The 21303-nt window shown below is 36.4% G+C and overlaps 3 protein-coding genes across 5 annotated transcripts; 2 read left to right on the top strand and 1 right to left on the bottom strand.

Annotated features, from left to right (window-relative positions):
- The first annotated feature begins 187 nt into the window (after nt 1–187).
- On the top strand, nt 188–1114 carry LOC105454713 (putative ATP synthase subunit f, mitochondrial). Its single transcript, XM_011697544.1, has 4 exons — nt 188–392; nt 486–584; nt 719–835; nt 931–1114. Exons 1-4 carry the CDS (start codon nt 302–304, stop codon nt 957–959), a joined length of 336 nt encoding a protein of 111 aa, XP_011695846.1. The 5' UTR covers nt 188–301; the 3' UTR covers nt 960–1114.
- A 1761-nt stretch (nt 1115–2875) lies between these two features.
- LOC105454711 (TATA-binding protein-associated factor 172) lies at nt 2876–15207 on the top strand. 3 transcript variants are annotated; one of them, XM_011697541.1, is made up of 16 exons: nt 2876–3069; nt 3808–3858; nt 4078–4325; nt 4428–4780; nt 4949–5300; nt 5395–6014; nt 6096–6868; nt 6956–7514; nt 7645–7933; nt 8176–8471; nt 8549–8862; nt 9272–10022; nt 10106–10372; nt 10553–11191; nt 11274–11473; nt 15126–15207. In XM_011697541.1, exons 2-16 carry the CDS (start codon nt 3848–3850, stop codon nt 15130–15132), a joined length of 5679 nt encoding a protein of 1892 aa, XP_011695843.1. In that variant the 5' UTR covers nt 2876–3069; nt 3808–3847; the 3' UTR covers nt 15133–15207. The 3 variants fall into 3 exon arrangements, with proteins under 3 accessions (XP_011695843.1, XP_011695842.1, XP_011695844.1); XM_011697540.1 differs by having other exon boundaries at nt 2876–3073; XM_011697542.1 differs by lacking the exon at nt 15126–15207 and having other exon boundaries at nt 2876–3073; nt 11274–11780.
- LOC105454712 (alkyldihydroxyacetonephosphate synthase) lies at nt 11856–20744 on the bottom strand. The gene is made up of 6 exons (XM_011697543.1): nt 20517–20744; nt 19714–19803; nt 17540–17820; nt 15151–15439; nt 13263–13572; nt 11856–13048 (listed from the first exon to the last, which is right to left on the bottom strand). Exons 1-6 carry the CDS (start codon nt 20603–20605, stop codon nt 12278–12280), a joined length of 1830 nt encoding a protein of 609 aa, XP_011695845.1. The 5' UTR covers nt 20606–20744; the 3' UTR covers nt 11856–12277.
- Between the last annotated feature and the right edge of the window lie 559 nt (nt 20745–21303).

The raw sequence follows: 21303 nt of genomic DNA, 5'->3' as shown, positions 1-21303 counted from the left end.
TAATTTTTCGAGAATAAAGCTCCAGCAGACTCGAAAAGTGGATTTAGTACGAACACGCACCACAAATTGTGCAGAAATCTTGATTTTGCTATGTAATTTGGAACCACTTCTTCAGAGGGCGATAGTGCGCGAGGGCATTTTAGCGTTCCTCTCTGATCTACACGCGCGCTGTCTACGATTAAAATAAGGAATACCCAATCTATCTTCTTTCAGTATCTATGGCTGGCATTGAACATTCGTATTTCGTTTCGTTCGATAACGTCGTGTAATTAATTTGTAAAGATCCAACCTATTTCGCCAGATGGAAAATAAATTGCAATTCGGTGGTTATCCCGCAGAATACGATCCTGTGAAACACGGGCCGTACGATCCTGCGCGCTATTATGGAAAACGTGAGTTCGTTTGTCGCATATCTAGCCTTTACGCTTTTCTTTTCCTTGGACACAATTTAGTATTATGTAATGACCCTTTTTGGTTTCATACAGCCGATACTCCGTTCATGGATTTGAAACTCAGCGAAATCCCCGGCTGGATCGCGAGACGTCAAAAAGGTCCACGGGAAACTGTGGCATTGTTCTCACGAGGTAAGTACTTGTACATAAGACAGAGGCCATTTTATCGGCCAAAAATTGCATAACTTTGTTGTGTGCCATTCGGAGAACAATATCTATAACTTGTGTTCCCTTATCTATTTTATATTACTCCGTTTGTTTCGCAGCATTCTGGCGCTGGCAGCATAAGTATGTGCAGCCTAGAAAAGGTGGTATAGCTCCCTTCTTCCAAGTGGTGGTCGCCTCTATGTTTGCGTTCTATTATATAAACTACAAGAAAATACGTGAGTACAGAAGAACGTAAAATAAATATAGAATAATTAATTTTATTTCTATTCGATTGTAAATTTAATGTTATGTTCTTTTTTTGTCTTTTTAGGTCATCACAGGACTTACAAATATCACTAATTGTGCTCTATTTAGTGATAGAGTGTCTATATCTCTAGACACTTATAGATGATCATAATAAAAGATTTATGATTTATGCAATCAATTGTTCATGAAGGATATTCAGCTGTTTAGGATTCCTTTGAATAAATATTCATAGTATGCGCAAAAAAAAACACTTTGTATATTATTTTATATTAGTTATATTACTTTCCATCTAATACCAATCAAATTATCATTAAAACTCTGAAATTTATAGTAAAGTTTAATTAATATAATCCCATATCTTAAAAATTCTAATGTAGAAATTTATTAAATTATAAAATATAAAAACAATGGAATAGTTTAAAAACAAACAGCTGTTAGAAAGAAAAATTTTTCAGAGTGAACTATAAATGCTTCATTATGAAAACTGTAGAGAAATAATTTTGTTGCAAATGAAAAATTAATAGAGAATTTATATATAATTTTATATATTTGGCTAAACTTATATAATGAAATATAATTGACAAATAATTTCATAATAATAAGTGGTTTTCACAAGCTACAAGTGAAAAATAAGAATTATTGTCAATCCAAATATGATAGTAGAAATAAAAAAGATGAGCAAATATTTGGTGTACAATCTTGAACGCATATTTATATTTTTTTGTTTTTTGTTTTTTAATTGTTTAATTTTATTAAAATTATAATGTATATATTTTTGTTATATTTACTGTACTGAAAAATTCTGTTCATGTTTTGAGGCACGTGCGACGTATGCCCGTAAGCAAGTTTAAAATATGTTATATCTTCATATGCGTCATAGATATGCAATAGATATGATATGTCCAAGGTATACAGGCTGACTAATAAAAAACGAAGTGATAAAAGCACATAGTAGTCTATATAATTGCTACATATTTTGTTAAATGCTGCATATTACAGCCGTTTCTTGAGGTCAGCCTGAATTAGCGATGGCGCAGAATTTTTTCTTTTCTACATTTTTAACAAAATAGTTTCATGAATTATTATTACTGAATAAACCGTGAATAATATTACGTATTTTTTCGATTTTATCTTCTTTCGAGATTTCTAATTTTCTATACATTTGCTTATACGTTTTAGCTTACAAAATATAAACGCATAATAAAAATTATTTTGTATATTTGGTATATTATTAATAGTAAATTAATAGTAAATTTGAGAAAAAATTGCTACAAATATTAAAAATAGAGCTTATATTTTAATACTTTATATTCTCTACTTTTTTTTAGCTCCTTATTTAATTCCAGATTTAACTCTAATAAGTATACATGTATATATACATATACATATACATATATATAATATATAAAGATAATATATATAGATTTTATCTTTTTTTCCTTATTATTACTTTAATACATCAAGTAGTAGAAATAGCGAATTTATAAAAATTTAACCCATTAATATTGTAATCTATTAAATTGACTAGATCGTGATTAATGATCTTTCTAACATTTTCAAATAATATTAGAATTATTATATCATTATTATTATAAATATATAGTTAACAATAGTGTAACGTCTGTTACAGTTGCATATTAAAAGAAATATGTATTATTAAATTATAGATAAATTTTGTCTTTATGCATAAAAATTATGGAAAAAAACCGATGACGCTGTCTGAATGAAAGCAAGCAGCACCAAGTCCATCGACGTTCGGCGTCGCCGTTAACCCAACACAGCGACAATGCCGACAATACCCATGCCCCCAACGGCCCCAACAGATGCACGCAACACGCAGCGCGTAAGCAAGCAAATGATTCTCGCGCATCGCGGAGACGCGGAGACGCCGCGTGTGCCCTCGCCAGCCCTCTAGCAATTATTGAACGGGGAGGATGGCGATTGGCTGAAACGATGGGTGACATGCGCGCCGCCGGCCAATGGGAGCAAAACCAGGGGACAAAACTCAGGTTCCTCAGCAATATGGCTGTCAGTATAAATTTGATGCTTGTAACATGAGTTTCTCTCCGAGAAATTTAACAAGCGTAAGCGTAGTTTCGCGTTACGCGCGGCGTGATGTGACTTTTGCGTGCCCGGCAATGCGGAAATGGCAACGCGGATCGGTTGAAACCGGAGCGAGACAGCCAGAACGGTTTTTGAGAAGGCAGGTATGCGATCCACACCGTCGTCGGTCATCGATCGGTCGGTCGCTCGTTCGTCATCTCTCGACGACCGATCGCCTCGTTATATCCATATTGCGCCCCAGACCAACGCGCCGCGTTTTTACCTGCGTTCTTCCCACATTCGCGAGGCACTCGCGAGATGCGATCGCTCGGAGTATCGCTGGGCGCGTGCCGTCGCCGTCCCCACCGTCATCCCCGTTACCGCCGTCGCGCGTCACCGCGATGTCCAGCAGCGATCGAGCAACGCCACCGCCGACGCGTCCTCGCTTCGTCATCGCCACCCCATTCTCCGTTCTCTCTACTTGCCTCCGTTCTTCGTTCCTCCAGCAGACCGACCCTACCCGAAAGTCCTCGCTGTTCGCAACCACCGATAATTGTTTATCTGATTACCGCAATTTCACTCTTCCGGTCGGAGATAACGATCTCCAGAATGCCAGAAGGGAGCTTGCCCGGCGTCGCACACAGCTGGGTACACAGTTCCGTTCGCATAAAAATAAGGGAATGAATCGTTCTCTCTCTCGAGTATCTTGGCAGCTAATGCGACAGTACTATCGTTAATTTATTTACTCGAATCAATAAATAATATGTTAGAAATATTGCGAAAATTTTACGAGTTACTTTTTCTAAAAAAAAAAAAAAAAAATAGACGAAATACTTTTTCTTAAAAAATAGACGAGGCAGACAAGGCTGTAATTGTACATTTCTGTTTTGGTTTTAAGGTATTCACGAGTCGTCTATTGAGCAATATACTTTATCACCATGACGTCAAGGTAAATGTATAATAAAATTTTTATATTTCTTTTATTTTTTCTTTCATACATTAATCTCATACATTAATACAAAATATTATACAAATACTTTGAATAAATATTAATAGACAATTCTATCAATTATATGTTATAAAGGATATTGTGAACAGATACTTTTAAAGATACTTTTTATTTTCTACCAATTCATTTCATATGCATATTATATTGTTAACTTTTTAGACTAGACAGACTATTCATATTATTGGAAACTGGGACAAATGCAGTTACCAAAAGAGCAGCTGCGCAACAGTTGGGAGAAGCGCAGAGATTACATCCTCATGATCTACATCACTTATTAGCGAGAGTTTCTACCTTATTAAAATCCTCACAATGGGACACTCGAATATCGGCAGCCCATGCTGTTCAAGCTATACTTGCTCAAGTGCCACCTTGGGATCCACAGCCAATCAAGAAGGAAGTCTCTACCGGTAATATTAATAATTTAATTTTGTCAAATGATTTTTAATCTTTAATAAGAATTTTTGAAAGATCCAGTTTACGTACTATGTACGAATGTTTTGAATTAACAGATGAATCCGAAGTGACTAAACGCAAGACTTCCACTACCAGATTGAATTTAGAGTCTTTTGATATGAGCAGAGTTCTAGCTCGTAGTTCACATCTTACTGGATCCGAAGGCAGCGAATATGACCTAACTATATCAGAAGGAGAACAGTTATCTCTGCCTAGTCAGCAAGAAAAATTAGCTGCAAAGCTGGGCTTTCATCCACGTTTGATGGGCGTCGATGATTTATTTACCGTCGAGGATCTTACTCCAGTACAGGTGCCATGTATGACACACGGTGCCACTACACCTTTAGACGAAACTTTGAAACAACCAGGAGGATTGAGCAGAAGAGAAATGAACAGAGCGAAACGCAAGGTATTACATTTTCAAACTTTTGTTTGTAATCGACTTTTTTTTAAATTATTGTAGTTTATGTAATTGCAAGTGTTAAAAACTTGAAAATATTCAGTATTGCTTTATACGCTTTATTTTATTTGCAAATTTTATACGAAGATATTAATTATTCATATGTTAATAAAATAGGCGCGTCAGTCAGTGACAAAGCAACGATCGCGTGAACCGGATGACCATCGCACTAATGATGATTCAAATTCAATGAATGTACAATCTCCAGTTAATAATATTGGCGAACCACCGATCAAAAAAGTTATATTAGAAGACACGAGCTTATCGGATACTGGATCAAAGTGCAGTATATCTAACGAGCAAGTAAATGGAGTGCCAGACGGTACTGGATGCTGGCCAGATTCTGTCGTAGATTGGCCTTTAGAATCCTTCGCAGAAAGTCTTTGCCAAGATTTATTTAGTCAAAAGTGGGAGGTGCGTCATGGAGCGGCAACAGCTTTACGGGAACTCATAAGACTTCATGGTAAAGGTATGTAAATCAGTAGTGATTTAAATTTTATTCATTTCAGTATTATATTCAATATTAAATGCTAAACGCTAAGTGCACTTGAATACACACACAGGAGCAGGCAAGTCTACAGATCAAACTCGGGAAGAAATGCAGGGGAGCCATTACGAATGGGTGATTGATGCCGCCTTACGATTACTGTGTGTACTGGGGCTTGATCGATTTGGAGATTTCGTGTCTGATCAAGTTGTTGCGCCGGTACGAGAGACGTGTGCTCAAGCGTTAGGGTCGCTCGTCCTACTAATACCCGGAGGTCCAAATGCCAAAGATATGAACGTTTTTCCCGGAATACTTTCTATAGTTCTCAAACTATTGGAATATAACGAATGGGAAGCGAGACACGGTGCATTTCTTGCTTTAAAATATTTATTGGCCGTGCGAGACGATCTGTTGGACGAGGTATTGCCAAAAGTGTTTCCCGCTATTATGCAAGGACTGTCCGATCCTGTCGACGATGTAGGCGCGGCCGCCGCAAGTGCACTTATTCCAGTGGCACATGCTCTTCCACGATTATTAAAACCAACAGAGCTGGAAGCGATCGTAATACGTCTTTGGCAATTGTTGAAAGAACAAGATGACTTGGCTGCAGCTTGCAACACTTTTATGGGCCTCTTGGCTGCGATACTTTCATTACCAGCGGCACACGCTTGTTTAACGCCCCAGCCGTTGTCGGAGGTAGGCAATATGCAACAATATCTTTATTATAATTTTTAGAAACATTTAAATATGTTTAAATAACGAACGATATTTATTTAGGTATTACCACGTTTATGGCCATTCCTCAATCACTCAAGTTCGAGTGTACGTAAGGCCACGCTGCAAACGCTGCAGACCTTAACCGGAAACAATGAAAATCGTAGCGAAAACAAAAAGGAGCGATGGGGCGAGAATGGCGGATTAGTTTTGCAAGAAGCGTTGAGACATGTATTTCAATGCGTGCTAATCGAACATATTGGCGTGATACAAGACGTGGCCGAACGTGTCTGGGAAAATCTAGTCGTCCGGAGTGATCTCGAATTATTGCTACACGCGGCTTGCCCTCATGTCAGTACGTGGCTTTGCCTCGCCATGCAACCGGAACATGTGCCATTCAATCCAAACTTGTTAATGACAGTCGCCAGTACTATTAAGGGCACGAAAAATAATCAAACGGTCGCTTATTGCGACGGGCAATCGGATACGAATGGCGGTAACAGTAATGTTAATGCAAACGCGAAATCGTTATCCGAATTGAAAATGTACATCGGCGGGATTGAAACGGTGGCGTTGAATGTACGAAAGGCAAACGTAGTACAGGCTCGTTGCAGAGCGTCTCGTATGTTAGGATTGCTGTCGCACTATGTTGTACAACCCGCACCGGGTGTCGTTTATCCACCAGATGTGCCTAGTCCAGCGCTTTGTTATGCTAAAGTCCTGTTGGCGCATCTTAATTCACGATCGGCGCTGCAACGTACCGTTGTGGGACTTACAATGTCTCATTGGGCGACTGTGGATCCACTGATAATACCCACGATACCAGACATACTCAGGTACGAAATAATACAACTTTTGTGTAAACAACAAATATTTCACGTATCTATATATTAACAGAACAAAATGTTTCTTTTTTTCTTTAGTGGCAGATTATTGGCTTGTCTAAATGAATGTATGTACTATGATGAGATTGCGACCTCCTTTACTCGACTGCTGCACGAAAGTCGAGATTACATCGCAACTTTAAAACATTATAAATTGGTGGTGCCAATTGAAGTAGATTCATCCGGCGTAATGACGCTTGATCAGATCGCTACACTTGCTGGGAAAACAATTCTCACCCTTTGCACTGTGGGAGGAAACGCAGGTGCAGCTAATATTGGCAACTGTTCAATAGCCATTAAATTGAAACCTAAATTAATGGAGAGCTTAGAGGAGAGGAGACGAGCGTTGGACGTCGGAGCGGCTACGACAGCAGCACAACAACAATCGTTGCATGTTATGTCAATGGCCGCTCTCGCCGGTGCCGCCACAATGTTACATATCCTTCCTCCATCCCCTCAGCCACTTAATCCGTTAGTAAAACCGCTAATGGAGGCTATAAAACGCGAGGAAAACGAGGAACTGCAAAAACTGGCTGCGAAACATTTGTCTCATTTAGTTGAGCTTTGTGTCGACCGAAAACCATCTCCGAACGCAAAGGTTTGTATATAAAGTGTACAGAAGCGTAAAGAATAAAAACGAATGTGACATAAAATATCTCAGCTCTACCAAATCCTTTCCACATGCTGCAAGGTGTTAGATGTTACATCAAATAATCATCCTGTTACAGATTTCCACCAATCTCTGTACATTCCTATGTTCTGACGTTGAGTTTACACCACGGGTATGTTGCGACACTGAGGCTTTCGATGGCATACTCACTTTGAATAACAGGCAAAAGCATGCTGAAAGAATAGCATACAATCGTGGCGCAGGTAGCGGACTCGGCAGCGGTAGAGGCCCTGGTAGGCCACCGACGACTGAGATTCCCCTTGAGGAATTACTCGCTTGCGAAGAACCAGAAGCCAAAGCCGCCAGAACGCGTCGTCGCGGAGCTACATTGGCATTAACAGCTATAGGTACATTTTAGTAATATTTAAAAGAATTGTTCCTATGTATTAATCAAAATTAATTAACGTTCAATTAAATCTCTGCAGTTTTTTTTTTGATCTAATAAAAAAAATAAAACAGAAAAGAGATCAATTAAATTTCAATCAATTATTAGCGTAATTAACTTTTGTGCGAGCGGTCTGTAATAGTCTGTATGTAATCTGTGTGTAAATTTTATCTAATTCAAAATATTTCCGTATTTTTCCATAAGCTACTCTCTTTGGTGCTCAATTGCCTAATCGCTTACCTCAACTGTGGGATTTGATTTTACCGAACACACTGAAACACGCAACCAAACAAGATAATATACAGGAGGAGGAAGGAAATCAATTAATCTTCAGTTTACAAGTGTTAGAAATTTTGGCGCCAAGTTTGGACAAGTCTCTATTACCACCTGCGCTAGAGGTTCTACCGTGTTTGTGCGATTTACTAGCGCATCCATTCAAAGCCGTTAGGCATATGGCCTCGCGATGTATAGCTACATTAGCTACTCTAAATGCAGAGAAGGTAATAGTTAATATCTACATCAGACACATATTGATAATGACAGACATAGAAAAGACTAAGGATAGTTTCTTTTTTAGACAATGGTACACATAATACGCAGCGTTATACCACTCTTGGACACAACTGGAAGTGAGAGGAAATGTTCTTCGGGCATAGTGGCACCGAACAAAGTCGATTCCGTACGCCAAGGGGCAGCGGAAGCTCTAATTTGCATCGTCGAGAGCTTAGGCGTACACGTGGTACCATATGCAGTACTATTTATGGTACCCTTATTGGGACGTATGAGCGACCAAAATCAATCTGTAAGACTAGTTTGTAGCGCGACATTCGCTACGCTTGTGCAGCTGTTACCGCTAGATCCTGGCGCGATTGCGGACCCACCAGATCTAGTGTACGTTAATCGTGCAAGTTTACATACTTATAATGTTCGGTAAGAGGTGCATTTGGTGCATGCATTGATATTCCTTGAAAATTATTTCCGTAAATAACAAACGCTTACAAATAATATTGCAGAAATATCAATTCAATAACTATCGAATTCAATTGAAATTTAAACATCGATAATGCAACAACAATCATTGAGTTAATCATTTCAATAATTGTGCTTGCTAATGTGCTCGCCGTGTCGTCTTTCGAAATAATAAATTTACTATTGAATTAAGCAGGCTATAAAATTTGATAAAAATATTGATTAACTTTAAAAAATATTTCAACAAGGTATATCGCTTTATTCACCAATTGTACATATTATCGAAAACTCGCTTGAGTTCAATGATCTTTATGTAAAAATCATATCACAGGCAAGAAAAGGCACAGGAGAGAAAGTTTTTGGATCAACTTCTGAACCCGCATAATATTCCTGACACGGAACTGCCGATTCCTGTAGCCGCGGAATTACGTTCGTATCAACGACAGGGCTTGAATTGGCTCAATTTTCTGAATCGTTATCATCTTCACGGAGTTCTGTGTGACGACATGGGCCTCGGGAAAACATTACAAACGCTCTGCATCCTAGCGCTGGACCATCATCGCAATCCACAGGCGCCGACCAGTCTAGTGGTATGCCCGCCAACTCTTACCGGTCATTGGGTATACGAGGCCGAGAAATTCTTCAAAGCGAAGGATTTGTCAGTCATTCAGTACGCCGGCACACCACAAGATCGCGAGAAATTGCGCCCCCGGGTGCCACACAACAGACTCGTGATTGCGAGTTATGACATTTTACGAAAGGACATTGAATTCTTCGAGGCGCATCAATGGAATTACTGTGTGCTCGACGAAGGCCATATAATAAAGAACGGCAAAACGAAAAGCGCCAAGGCTACGAAACGATTGCACGCGAATCACAGGCTTATATTGTCTGGCACACCTGTACAAAACGACGTGCTCGAGTTGTGGTCTCTATTCGACTTTTTGATGCCGGGCTTTCTCGGCAGTGAGAAACAATTTGCCGCTAAATATTCCCGTCCCATCTTGGCCTGCAGAGAACCGAAGGCAGGACCGAAAGAACAGGAGGCTGGTGCTTTAGCTATGGAAGCTCTTCATAGACAGGTAATATTGTCGTGCAAAAGTACCTTAATTTGGATTACATCACGGTGATTCATCACGGTAATCGCGCGCGTGCGATGTTGCAGGTATTGCCGTTCTTATTGAGACGAAACAAGGAAGACGTGCTGCAAGATTTACCTCCCAAAATCACACAGGATTATTACTGTGACCTATCACCTTTGCAACGCATACTTTACGAAGATTTCCGCACTCGTCATTCGGCTTTCACCAACAGCTCCTCCTCTTCGAATGACTCTCAAAGCAGCCACGTGTTCGAGGCGCTGCGTTATTTGCGTAACGTGTGCAATCATCCCAAATTGGTGCTGAGTCAAGGCCATCCACTGTATCGAACAGTATGTATTCAAAAACAGAAATATTTAGAAAGAAATGTATTAAAGAAATTTTAAGAAAAAAAAAATCAAAAATAACCTGGTTTCACAATGTTACATCTCTCAATTTTTTTTATTTTGTTTTTATAAAATCTGTATTGATTTTTTTCATCATATACAATTTTTTTTCTATCATATTTCCAGGTATGTGACATGTTGAAACAGCAACAAAGCACTCTGGCGGAAATTGAGCACGGCGCCAAGTTACTTGCATTGAAGCAACTGCTGTTGGATTGCGGTATCGGACAACAGCAACAGCAGCAAACTCGCAATTCCTCCGCTGTGAATCTTGCCACGGAAAGCAGCCACTCCCAGGAACAGCAATTAGTTAGCCAACATCGGGCTCTAATTTTCTGTCAATTGAAAGCAATGTTGGATATCGTGGAGGAGGATTTACTTCGCACGCATCTGCCAACAGTAACATATCTCCGTTTGGACGGCAGTGTTCCGGCGGCGCAGAGACACTCTGTCGTAGCGCGTTTCAATGCCGATCCATCGATAGACGTTCTTCTATTGACCACTCAGGTTGGAGGTCTTGGATTAAATTTAACGGGAGCGGATACAGTCATATTCGTGGAGCACGATTGGAATCCTATGAAGGATCTCCAAGCGATGGACCGCGCGCACCGTATAGGCCAGAAAAAAGTAGTCAACGTATACCGCTTGATTACTAGATCGACAGTGGAGGAGAAAATTATGGGGCTACAAAAATTCAAACTTCTCACTGCGAATACGATAATATCGACGGAGAATGCTTCTTTGGAGACCATGGCTACTGATCAAGTAATTCAATAATTCATAATGTTTGATACCGAACTTTACTATCGAAACTCACGTGATGTTAATATCAATATGATTCCCTTAGTTGTTAGATCTATTCTCGTTGGATAACGGAAGGGAGAAGAGGACGGATCACCAAGAGGACAATGTTTCGTCGAAACTTCCTGGCCTACCGGGAATTAGCCGTTCTGTGCTAGATATCCTACCCGAACTCTGGGAACAACAGCAATACGATGATGAATACGATCTCGACTCATTTTTGTCTACTCTCAAGGCTGATAGCCAGTAAGCTTACCAGTACCTCGACAAATCATTCAAAGTAGATTTAAAGTTTGGCAAGTAATTTCACGTAACTCCGAAGTTGATATATGATATCAAAGGAAAATATTGTAGAAATCGCATCCGGTTGTTAACTCTTGGTTACGTATAGTTCGGTAGTTGTAACATATCCCAATGGCCAAAAGCGATCTTACATAATTTACACACTAATAAAAACTACGCCTGATTAAGAGTTAACAGGCTCATGTAACCCTGTTACAATGGAACGAGCCGTTAAGTTTCAATTAATAAGAAAAATGACATTATCAGCGTACCTAAACTCTCAAATAACCCATATAATAGTAAGTAAAGATAGATGAAGGTATCAGTGCGTAAAGGTAAACGTGTGTTTTGTTTAGTTATAATAATTTATAAAAATGCCGATATAATTACAATTCCGCATTTGTACCAAATGACGCCACGGTGCATAATTATTTATAATGTATAATATACTAGTCTCTTTTTTTTCTATATTATGATGAATCAGCAAATAACAATACCATTTTGTTCGTATTTGCTATCTACGTACGTTCGCCATTAATCTAGAAAATCAAATTTTTTATTTAAAAAAACATCACACTAAACACAATCTTAATGACAAGTTGATATGACATTGTAACTTTCGATCGAAGAAACGAGATCATATCAATTTGCTATAATCAAATTTTTCAATGATTCAATTAAGATTCAATTATCGGCACTAACGGAGTACGAAGTAGTTCTACAGATCTCTTCACTGTCACACATACGGCTTCGATGACGCTTTTAAATTCACAATTTTGATTTATTCCCCGAAACCATATTACCCGCCGCGAATATATTATGTGGATCCAAATGCGCCTTAGTCGCTCGGTAAAGAGACACACCCGCTTCCCCGACAGCTTCGGGATAAAATGATGCTCGTATTTTACCGACTCCGTGATGATGGGAGATCGAGCCGCCATTGGCGAGTATCTCCTCCCGCGCCGCATGCTCAATGGCCTCGTAAGATTCCACGGGACTCTCCATGTTTGCGCTAATCGCCAAGTAAAAATACACGCAACAACCCGCGTCGTATGTCTGCGTGACGCGGCAAGAAATAAAATATTTACGAACACCGTGCGCCTTACACTCCCTGGTCACACGAGACTTAACATTTTTACACAGTGATAATGCACGATTCCACGAAACGGAAGTCTCGAACGATTCCGCTAACACGTTAAACTCAAGTGCAAGGTCACGGATATACGCTATCACGAACGTCAACATGTAGCCTCGTTCGCCGTTCGCCTCGCCTGCCGGTACGCCACCGTACTTATCAGCTATCTTGTAAATTTTCCGTTCCTGAGCCGCGACATCCGCCGCCACGTCGCCCTCCATCAATAGCGTGGCCACGCACATCTGATCCCATCGGAAACCTTTTATTTTAGTGATGTACATATGTTTTAGTCCTTGCAGGATCAAGCTGCCCCAACCGGACTCCGGGCGTAGAGTTTGCCCCATTTGGAACTGCTCATTGTCCATTAAGCGTATGCTGGCGGGTTGACATCGTTCCTTTGCGATCTATACATGTATATAACAGAATTATATTCTTTCATCGATCTTGTATGAAAAATGGATCGCACTTCTTTACCCCCCCTTTTGAAAAACGGACGTACATGCAATGCCTGCCTTTCGGTGGCTCTCTCTCTCTCATAGTATTTGTATTGGACAAGTGTTAATACAAAGAAACACGATTCTTAACCGGTCGGCTTAATGTAAGAGTCAACATACGCACCTCTCGCAACGCATGAACGCCGCTCAAAAAATGTGGAAACACAATACTGCCGTATTTCACCACTCGCGGTAACGGTCTTATCTTCAATATGATCTCCGTGATAACACCTAGCGTACCCTCGCTGCCGAGTATCATATGATCAAAATCCGGGCCGCAAGACACGCGAGGTACCAGACTACCTCTTTCCAAAGTGATAACGGGATCCTCTGTTCTACCAGTGACCATTCGTATTTGCACGACCAAATCTTCAATGTTGCCGTATGTGTTTTTCTTCATGCCGCTTGCCCTAGTCGCCACCCATCCACCTAAACTATTCGAGACAAGCTATTTTCAGCTTTTGAAATTTTTTGTTTCTTATATTTGAAGAAAAACTTTTAAATACTGATTATTATTCAGGGCTGAGTTTCAGATGATGTAAATCTTTAAAATAGTTTTAACTGTTGGATGTTACAAGTTGTACAAGTTACATATATTTTTTGTTAGTTTAATTTTTCAAGAATATTGATGCATTTCGTATTTTTTAAGTCAAAATTACAATCATATATTGTATACCTAATTTAAAGTATTATTTAATTTCAATCACAGATAAGATAATTCGATCCATTTTTTTACATGGTACTTAGCCCTGAATCGTACAGGTATAAATGTACAGATTTATAAAATAATATCATTGATTACCCTCTACGGCTTTTTTTGGTGCGATTATTGTGCTTAAATACAAAAAAAACTTAAGCTTTATTGTATGGCGATTTTATGACGATTTATAATACGAAGAAAAATGAGTTTTGTTTGCTTTTCATGCTGTATGTTTAAAATAGCTCATATTCTGAGCTGAAAAATCAATATTGAATTCAGTAAGAAATGTACATTTCATTATTGCAAATATTATCATGTATACAGAGCGTTACTCGAATCAGTCGTCGGTTTTTGAGACTTCCGCGATGGATTGACAACAAAATATTTCTAACAAATGTTTGTTAGTTTCTAATAAAGAATTGCGTAAGAGAAATTTCAAAATTGTTCATTTTTGAACAAAAAATCCAAATCAAATTTTTTTTTTTTTAATGGAACCATATATGTTTCTTTAAAATAAATAATTCTTTATTAAAAATTAAACTTTTGGGACGTTCAGAAACATTTTGTTGTCAATCCATTAAAAGTTTTCAAAGAATCTCAAAAACCGTGGCGACTGATTTGAGAAACTCTGTAAATCTGCAGTTATTGCATATGTATCATTTATATATGTATTCATATAAATATTTATATATGTTTATTATATTTATTTGAATAAATATAATACACATATATTGCAATAAATGTTTAACATTCACTAATGTCATTTTGTAACATGCTGCAAGATACTAATTGATTATTATTCATCGCACATAATCTAAAAAGCTTTTTTTAATTATTGTGATTTTATGGGTAACTGTGTATTTTGTTTCGCCTCTTTTCAAAGTATCTATTACACCCATCTTTATCATATTATGTACCTTGATAAATCTTAATAAATTAATTTTGTATGAAATCACAATTTTAATGCATTTTATGATTTAAAATTAAAAAAGAATTTTAACCGAATTTATATCACGTATAGTTTCTATATTAATTAGAGTAAAATAATAAAAATTAGAGTGAAAATAATAAGAAATAATCTATTTAGATTATAATAGAAAAAAACAATTAGATTGTACCGATTGTACGCGTCAGTTTAGTTAAAGTTTGCAATTTCAGTACGTCGAAAGTATTAAATATAATAATACAAATTTCTCAATAAAATTTTGTGATATTGAAAGTATTCTCTTTAACGCAACATGTATCTCGATGTACTGTGCATTGGTACAAAGCTTCTACTTTATGCAGATTCTAATCGGAAGTTCTCGCGTACCTGGAGAATTCGTAAGAATCGGGCTCGTGGCCACATGTGAATCCTTCGGAGCGAAGCAATCGCTCCAGATCCTGACCGATGATGCCCGATTCGCAGCATATCAGCAAATTGTCCCTATCTATCCACAATATCCGATTCATTTGCGACGTATCTAATGAAATTATCGTTCGACGTTCATCCGAAGGACAACTCGCCGCACGGCTGACACTGGTTCCACCACCGAAAGGTATGCAAACGGTCCCATAGCGTCCACATATATTGACAATTTTTACGACATCCTCGTGGCACTCTGCGGGTATGAATATTAATAGAGGACACTTCAAGCAAACAATTTCCCATAGAAAAAGGAATAAAAAATAAACACACGTTTTCGCTCGTACGCAGTAGAAAATATACTTAAGTAAATGTATTTATACAGTATAGAAAACGCAGTGTGTCGTTTTTTCAAAAGTTGTTAAGGACATTCATAATTCATAAGTGATTAGTAACATTTTGCAACTTTTTTTATTTAATTTAATTTAATTTAATTTAAGGTTGTGGGCGATTTTTAATTAGGATTTAAATCTTTCTGTATTGATCAGGATACTCTCCATTTTTTAAATAGTTTTTTTTATGTAAACGAATTTTGCTCGTTATATGCATTATGAGATCTAAGAAATAAAATATTCTAATATATTCTGTTATGAAATATCTCGTTAGTCTATTTACTTCCAAACGTGTCTTTATCTATGTTATGTAATGTTTTGCCACGTTCTCAACTCGCTCCTTCAAGTCGTTCTATTAACGTTCATTTCATTACCTGATGAATTTTGACCTGAATTCGATCAATTACATACATCCGGTATAATAAAATAATTAATAAACGGGTTATTTCAAAATAATAAGAGAAATTTTATCTAAAAAAAAAACACATATGTCTCCACGGAAAAATACAAGTGACTCACTTATATCAATTTTACTTTTAACAAAATTAATTTTTTGTAATCTTAACTAAATACTTTGTATTTGTTAATTTAGTAAATATCTTCTTTTTGGTAAGTCTTGTGTGTACTCTTTAAATTCGGAACAATTTTGTATCACCTATATATGAAAGTGAAAGGAAAAGAGACCTGCATATTAGTTGGGTTAAATATCCGACCTTGCAAGCCTGAGCAGAAATTCATATTGATTATTCTTGTTACTACTGACATGTCACTTGTAACGTTGATTTATTTCTGTGGAAGATCCTTCACACATGTTATACGCAGCATTTTACGATTTATTTTTAACAGTTAAGAATACCCGCTAAAATTTAGTTGCAACATCGAAGATAGTAGTTTAAAAGTTTCAGTTACAGTTGCAAGTCTTGAATTTTTGTATGCAAATAAATTTTTCAGATGTGAGAATATAACAAAATTAATTGATTCAAATTAACTGAAATGGTATCAACAAATTAAATATTCAATAAAATTTACGTAAACCATGTACACAGATGGCAATATAATAACGCGATATTAAACAAATTAATTATTTGATAAATTTAAGGGTATTCAGAAGTTTGTATTAAAAAAGAATTTTAATTTTAAAAAATAACGGGAATATTTATTTGTTACAATCAATTTCATAAGTCAAACATAAACAATAGAATTATCGCTGTTTTACAAAATATAAAAAAAATATATATATATATTTAAAAGACATATTTAAAAAATTAGACACATATTTTTAATTCAAGATGGTAAAAGATTGCCAGTAGAACTCTAGAACTACAACGCACTTGCGACAATAATTAAATAGGCGGAGTAGCATTTGCGCTGATTACAAACTTGCAAAAGAAAAAGTCGACATATGAAAGAAATATCATTTGCAATTGTAATAATATTACATGTTCAATCAACAACAATATTACATGTTCAAGATTACATGTTCAAGTTCAATATTCTATTTTAATTTCTTGATCGCGATTCTTAATGATTATTTCGAAAATATTTCCAACGTAAATTATTCGAATGCTAAAAATAATTTATGTTTATCATAATAATTTTTTTCAAAATTAGAATGCTTCGAACATTTAAAGATTATTCGTTTCCTCTATTCGTTCAAATGTAATTTTTTCTTTATATATAATATAATTGTTTTGTTTTTCTATTTTTCATCTAAAAAGATATATTTCAAAAATTGAAAAAAATAGTGAAATAAAAATTTTAAAAATTTAATAATTATATTATTCGTAAAATTTGTTATATTGTTCTTAATAACGCCTCTACAACTCTCTGAGCAATACAATCTTGTTAATAAATATAGATATTCTTTAAAGATCAGTGTTGCGTGTATGTATATTAAGACGTATAATCAAACTCCGCCTATTTGTTGCAGTTTTTATGACAATGATAAAAATATATCAACTTACTGGGCCACAGAACAATATCCGGTATCCTTTCGAAGGAGCCAAATTTCAAAAGATAAATTTCTCGCAACGTGTGACCGTGTGCTCGAAACAGACGATCGACACCATCGGTAGAATAGTCGATCGTCAGTTCCTTTATAGCTTCCAACAATTCTGCAGAAAGAATTGGTTCTGGAAAGTGCTTTGGTAAATTTTGAGACGTGTTTTTCATCTCCCAAGTTATATCGAAAGTTGTTTCGCACCATTTTGTAAAATATGGAAGCTGTCGGTTTCCAATCGGATATCTAAAAAAAAGACAAGCATAAATATAAATAATAAAGTTGTTAATAAAAAAGATGGTAATAAAAAACTGTTTACATGGGAAGCTTTCTGCATAGCATATATTCTAATGAACTTTAACATTATAATTATCATTGAAAATCAGATATCCATATTTATAACAGAATAGACGTTAGATCAATTTTTGCGACAATAACTATTCTATAGGAAAGAATTAGAAGTATTACTTTAGATTTTGTTCATACATTCCTTTATTATTCTTTAAACAATTAGTGAATTTTCTAATTGATCAATCTCATTAATTAAGGAAATAAGTTTTCTCTATAAAATTGTGTCTAGCCTATTATATATATAATATCTTTATCTTATTGATAAATAACAAAACAAAAAATGGAGAACTTCCAAAGATTGATTTTATCCCTTCAAAAATTTACAGTAAAAAATGGTTCATTACATAAAAATATTCTATTGCCAAATTTTTGATAATTTTTTAGTTGAAGATTTTTCCTTATAGACCGCAATTATTTATAGTTTATTTTACGATGCTTTTTTTTGATTGATGATACTAAAAGAAACTAGTTTATATTCAGTTATAACACTTAAAGAAACTAGTTTATAACATATTCAGTTATTAACATAATTAACGTTTTCGTTAACTATCTCTATATATTGGCAATTCGATTAAATAATTACTGTAACAATCGTTTTAAATTCATTATACAGATTGCAATTCTGACTTAAAATACACCTGGTATCAATACAGTTGTATCTTATTCAAACTAAACTAACTTTGATAATGACATTCTTATCAATCCTATTATCATATGATTACGATATCACTGCTAAAAAAAATTTATAAATTTTAAATTTAAAAAATGATAATTTTTTAAAAAATTAGGAATTTAAATTTATAATAATTAAGAAAAAGAAAGAGAGAGAAAGAGAGAGAGAGAGAGAGAGAGAGAGAGAGAGAGAGAGAGATTTCAGTCTCTTAATAACTTTCAGAATGTGAGCCATTAAATATATTATTTTATTATTTATATTACGATTATACTTACAGACATGTAATTAGACGTTATATAAATGTAATATTATCAAAACTATTAAAATTATTAAAATAGTATGACATATTTTTTAAATAATTATATCATTACAGTATTAATAGTAATCACATTCTTATGTATTTTCTTCTTTTTAATATTTAAGGAATTTTGAAAAACAAAAAAGTTGAATTCGCTGACGATATGAGATTCTAAATGCAAGTCTCACTCAAGCAGTGCAAATAAAAGATGTATACACGCTACAAGACATCGCGACATGCTTTAACGACGTTTGCCAGTAACTGGATAAACAGCTATAGTAGATAGATGTAAGGAAAGACAATATACGCGATTTCAACATTCAACGTGTACCCTTAGCAAACAAAAATCTCTCAATGCTATGAATATTTATTGAAATCTTCAACACTCTTGATGAATAATCAAATTATTAAAATTGAGTGAGAAATTTCTTAAATAGATAAAAGCAAAAGTTACAAACCACATAAATTAATTACATTAATTATAATATTAATTACAATATTAACATTAATTATAATATTAATAAATATTAATTACTTAAAAAACCGAAAATTTCGGAATCTATTTCGAATTCAATCAGCGAGAGTTAATAAAAGACAAAATTATGACCTAGGAATTGAAAAAAAAAACATTTGGTTTTTTATAACTATATCATAAAATTTTTTGTATTATTATATAAAATATATTTGTATTATTATATAAAATTATTTCTTTGCTTCCGTTTGCTCTCTTAATTTACGCATCGCTTAACAGTAGTTATGTGCGATAAGATATATCGAATGTATCGATTGCCAAACAGCAAGGTCCTACGAAACTCACCTATTACCAGTAAACTCCACCACACTTTTGTCGTTTATGCAAAATCCGGAATCCTTGTAACCCCAGCCATTCCATTTTAACAACTGCTGCCTTAACACACCAACAGAAACGCGTAGCTGTGAGTACACCCGAAAAAGACCGAAAGCCAAATATAATTATATCCGGATGTGCGTGTGTGCAAGTCTCGAAATATTTCAAATTGTCGGTGTGTGTGTGTACCGCGCACACATTTTTGTCACGTGACCAATAAATGCTCGACCGGGCGCCGCTCGTAAAAAAATTGAAACGTGATTTTTTTCAAATTTACGCATGTCATTTCTGCGCACGTGTTTTTTATGCCCGATTTAATCTTTAACAAATATTAGAAAAACAGAGCAACAACAAAAAAAAGGGAAAAAAATCGGTTTGCTCATAAAAGACGCATATAACACGAAAACGATAAGAAAAAAGAGGCAAGCCATCGAACAATTAACACAATGTGTATTCACGTCCGCGAAGTCATTCGTGACGCGGGGGAGACACGACGACGACGACGACGACGACGACGACGACGCCGCCGCCGCCGCGACGTCGACTGCAGTGAGTCATGCGAATTGTTGCACACGCAAAGTGTACACAGTTGCATAAGGTGTGGCCGCGATCGCGATTAAACGCACGCACAGCCGGCGCAGCGTGGGCATGTCACGCGTGGCAACGCGATTCCTGGATGTGTATATATATACGCGCATATACAGGGCGCATCTGTCTCCCTTATCGGAATTCTCCCAGGGAACAAACGAGTACCACCCGAACGCGAGACTGACCTGATTTTCGGCACGGCGCTCACAAACTCGGTAGGTTCATTCGCGCTCGCCGTTTCCACGGTCGTCCTGGGCTTTCCTTCGTCAGACATCGTCCGTCGCGCAAAGTTGTTAGACTCTCGCTTGAAAATAAACGGAAAACAATAACCCTAAAACACGCGCGGCGACAGCTCCACGTCCACTATTGACACGCGCACCGGCAAACCAAATTTAAATCGATAGAGCCTCCGCCCGACCACCCACCCGACGCACCAATCACGCATTTGTCACGATTGGCCTATCGCGTGAGCTTTCAAGTGACCAATCCGGTGCGTCCTGCCAATCAACGCAATACAGCCAATATATCGTGCCGATAGTTACTACTGATATGACTTACTTTCATATACTATAAACTATAGGCCTTGCACTTTTCTTCTATTTAAAATTCTCCTGAATTTTATGAGTATCGAAAGAAACAGCTCCGCGGGCACAATTTTGTGCGTCTCTAATGCCCGTATTAGAGATTAAATTAAGATTGCGAAATTGAGATTAGATTAGAATTTAATCAACCAAAAGTAAGAATTAAAACACATGTAGCATATTATTCGATATGCTGACTCAACGCGACTCCATGGTCTTTTTAACTAACTTTTAGCTGTAAAACAAGAGCTAAAAAACGCAGCTGAAAAGGACAGACCATTGACTGATCGCGGAGTCAAATCAACAAATAAAATACGCTGCTACAAGTTTCAAATATTTAATGGACACACATACGGTAAATTTTTTAAACGTGTTAATTGGTCGGGAAATA

Source organism: Wasmannia auropunctata, unplaced genomic scaffold (genome assembly GCF_000956235.1).
Source record: "Wasmannia auropunctata unplaced genomic scaffold, wasmannia.A_1.0 LD335976.1, whole genome shotgun sequence".
Lineage (NCBI taxonomy): Eukaryota > Metazoa > Arthropoda > Insecta > Hymenoptera > Formicidae > Wasmannia > Wasmannia auropunctata.
Note: the sequence above shows the minus strand (reverse complement) of the source record. Positions and strands in the feature narration are given on the sequence as shown.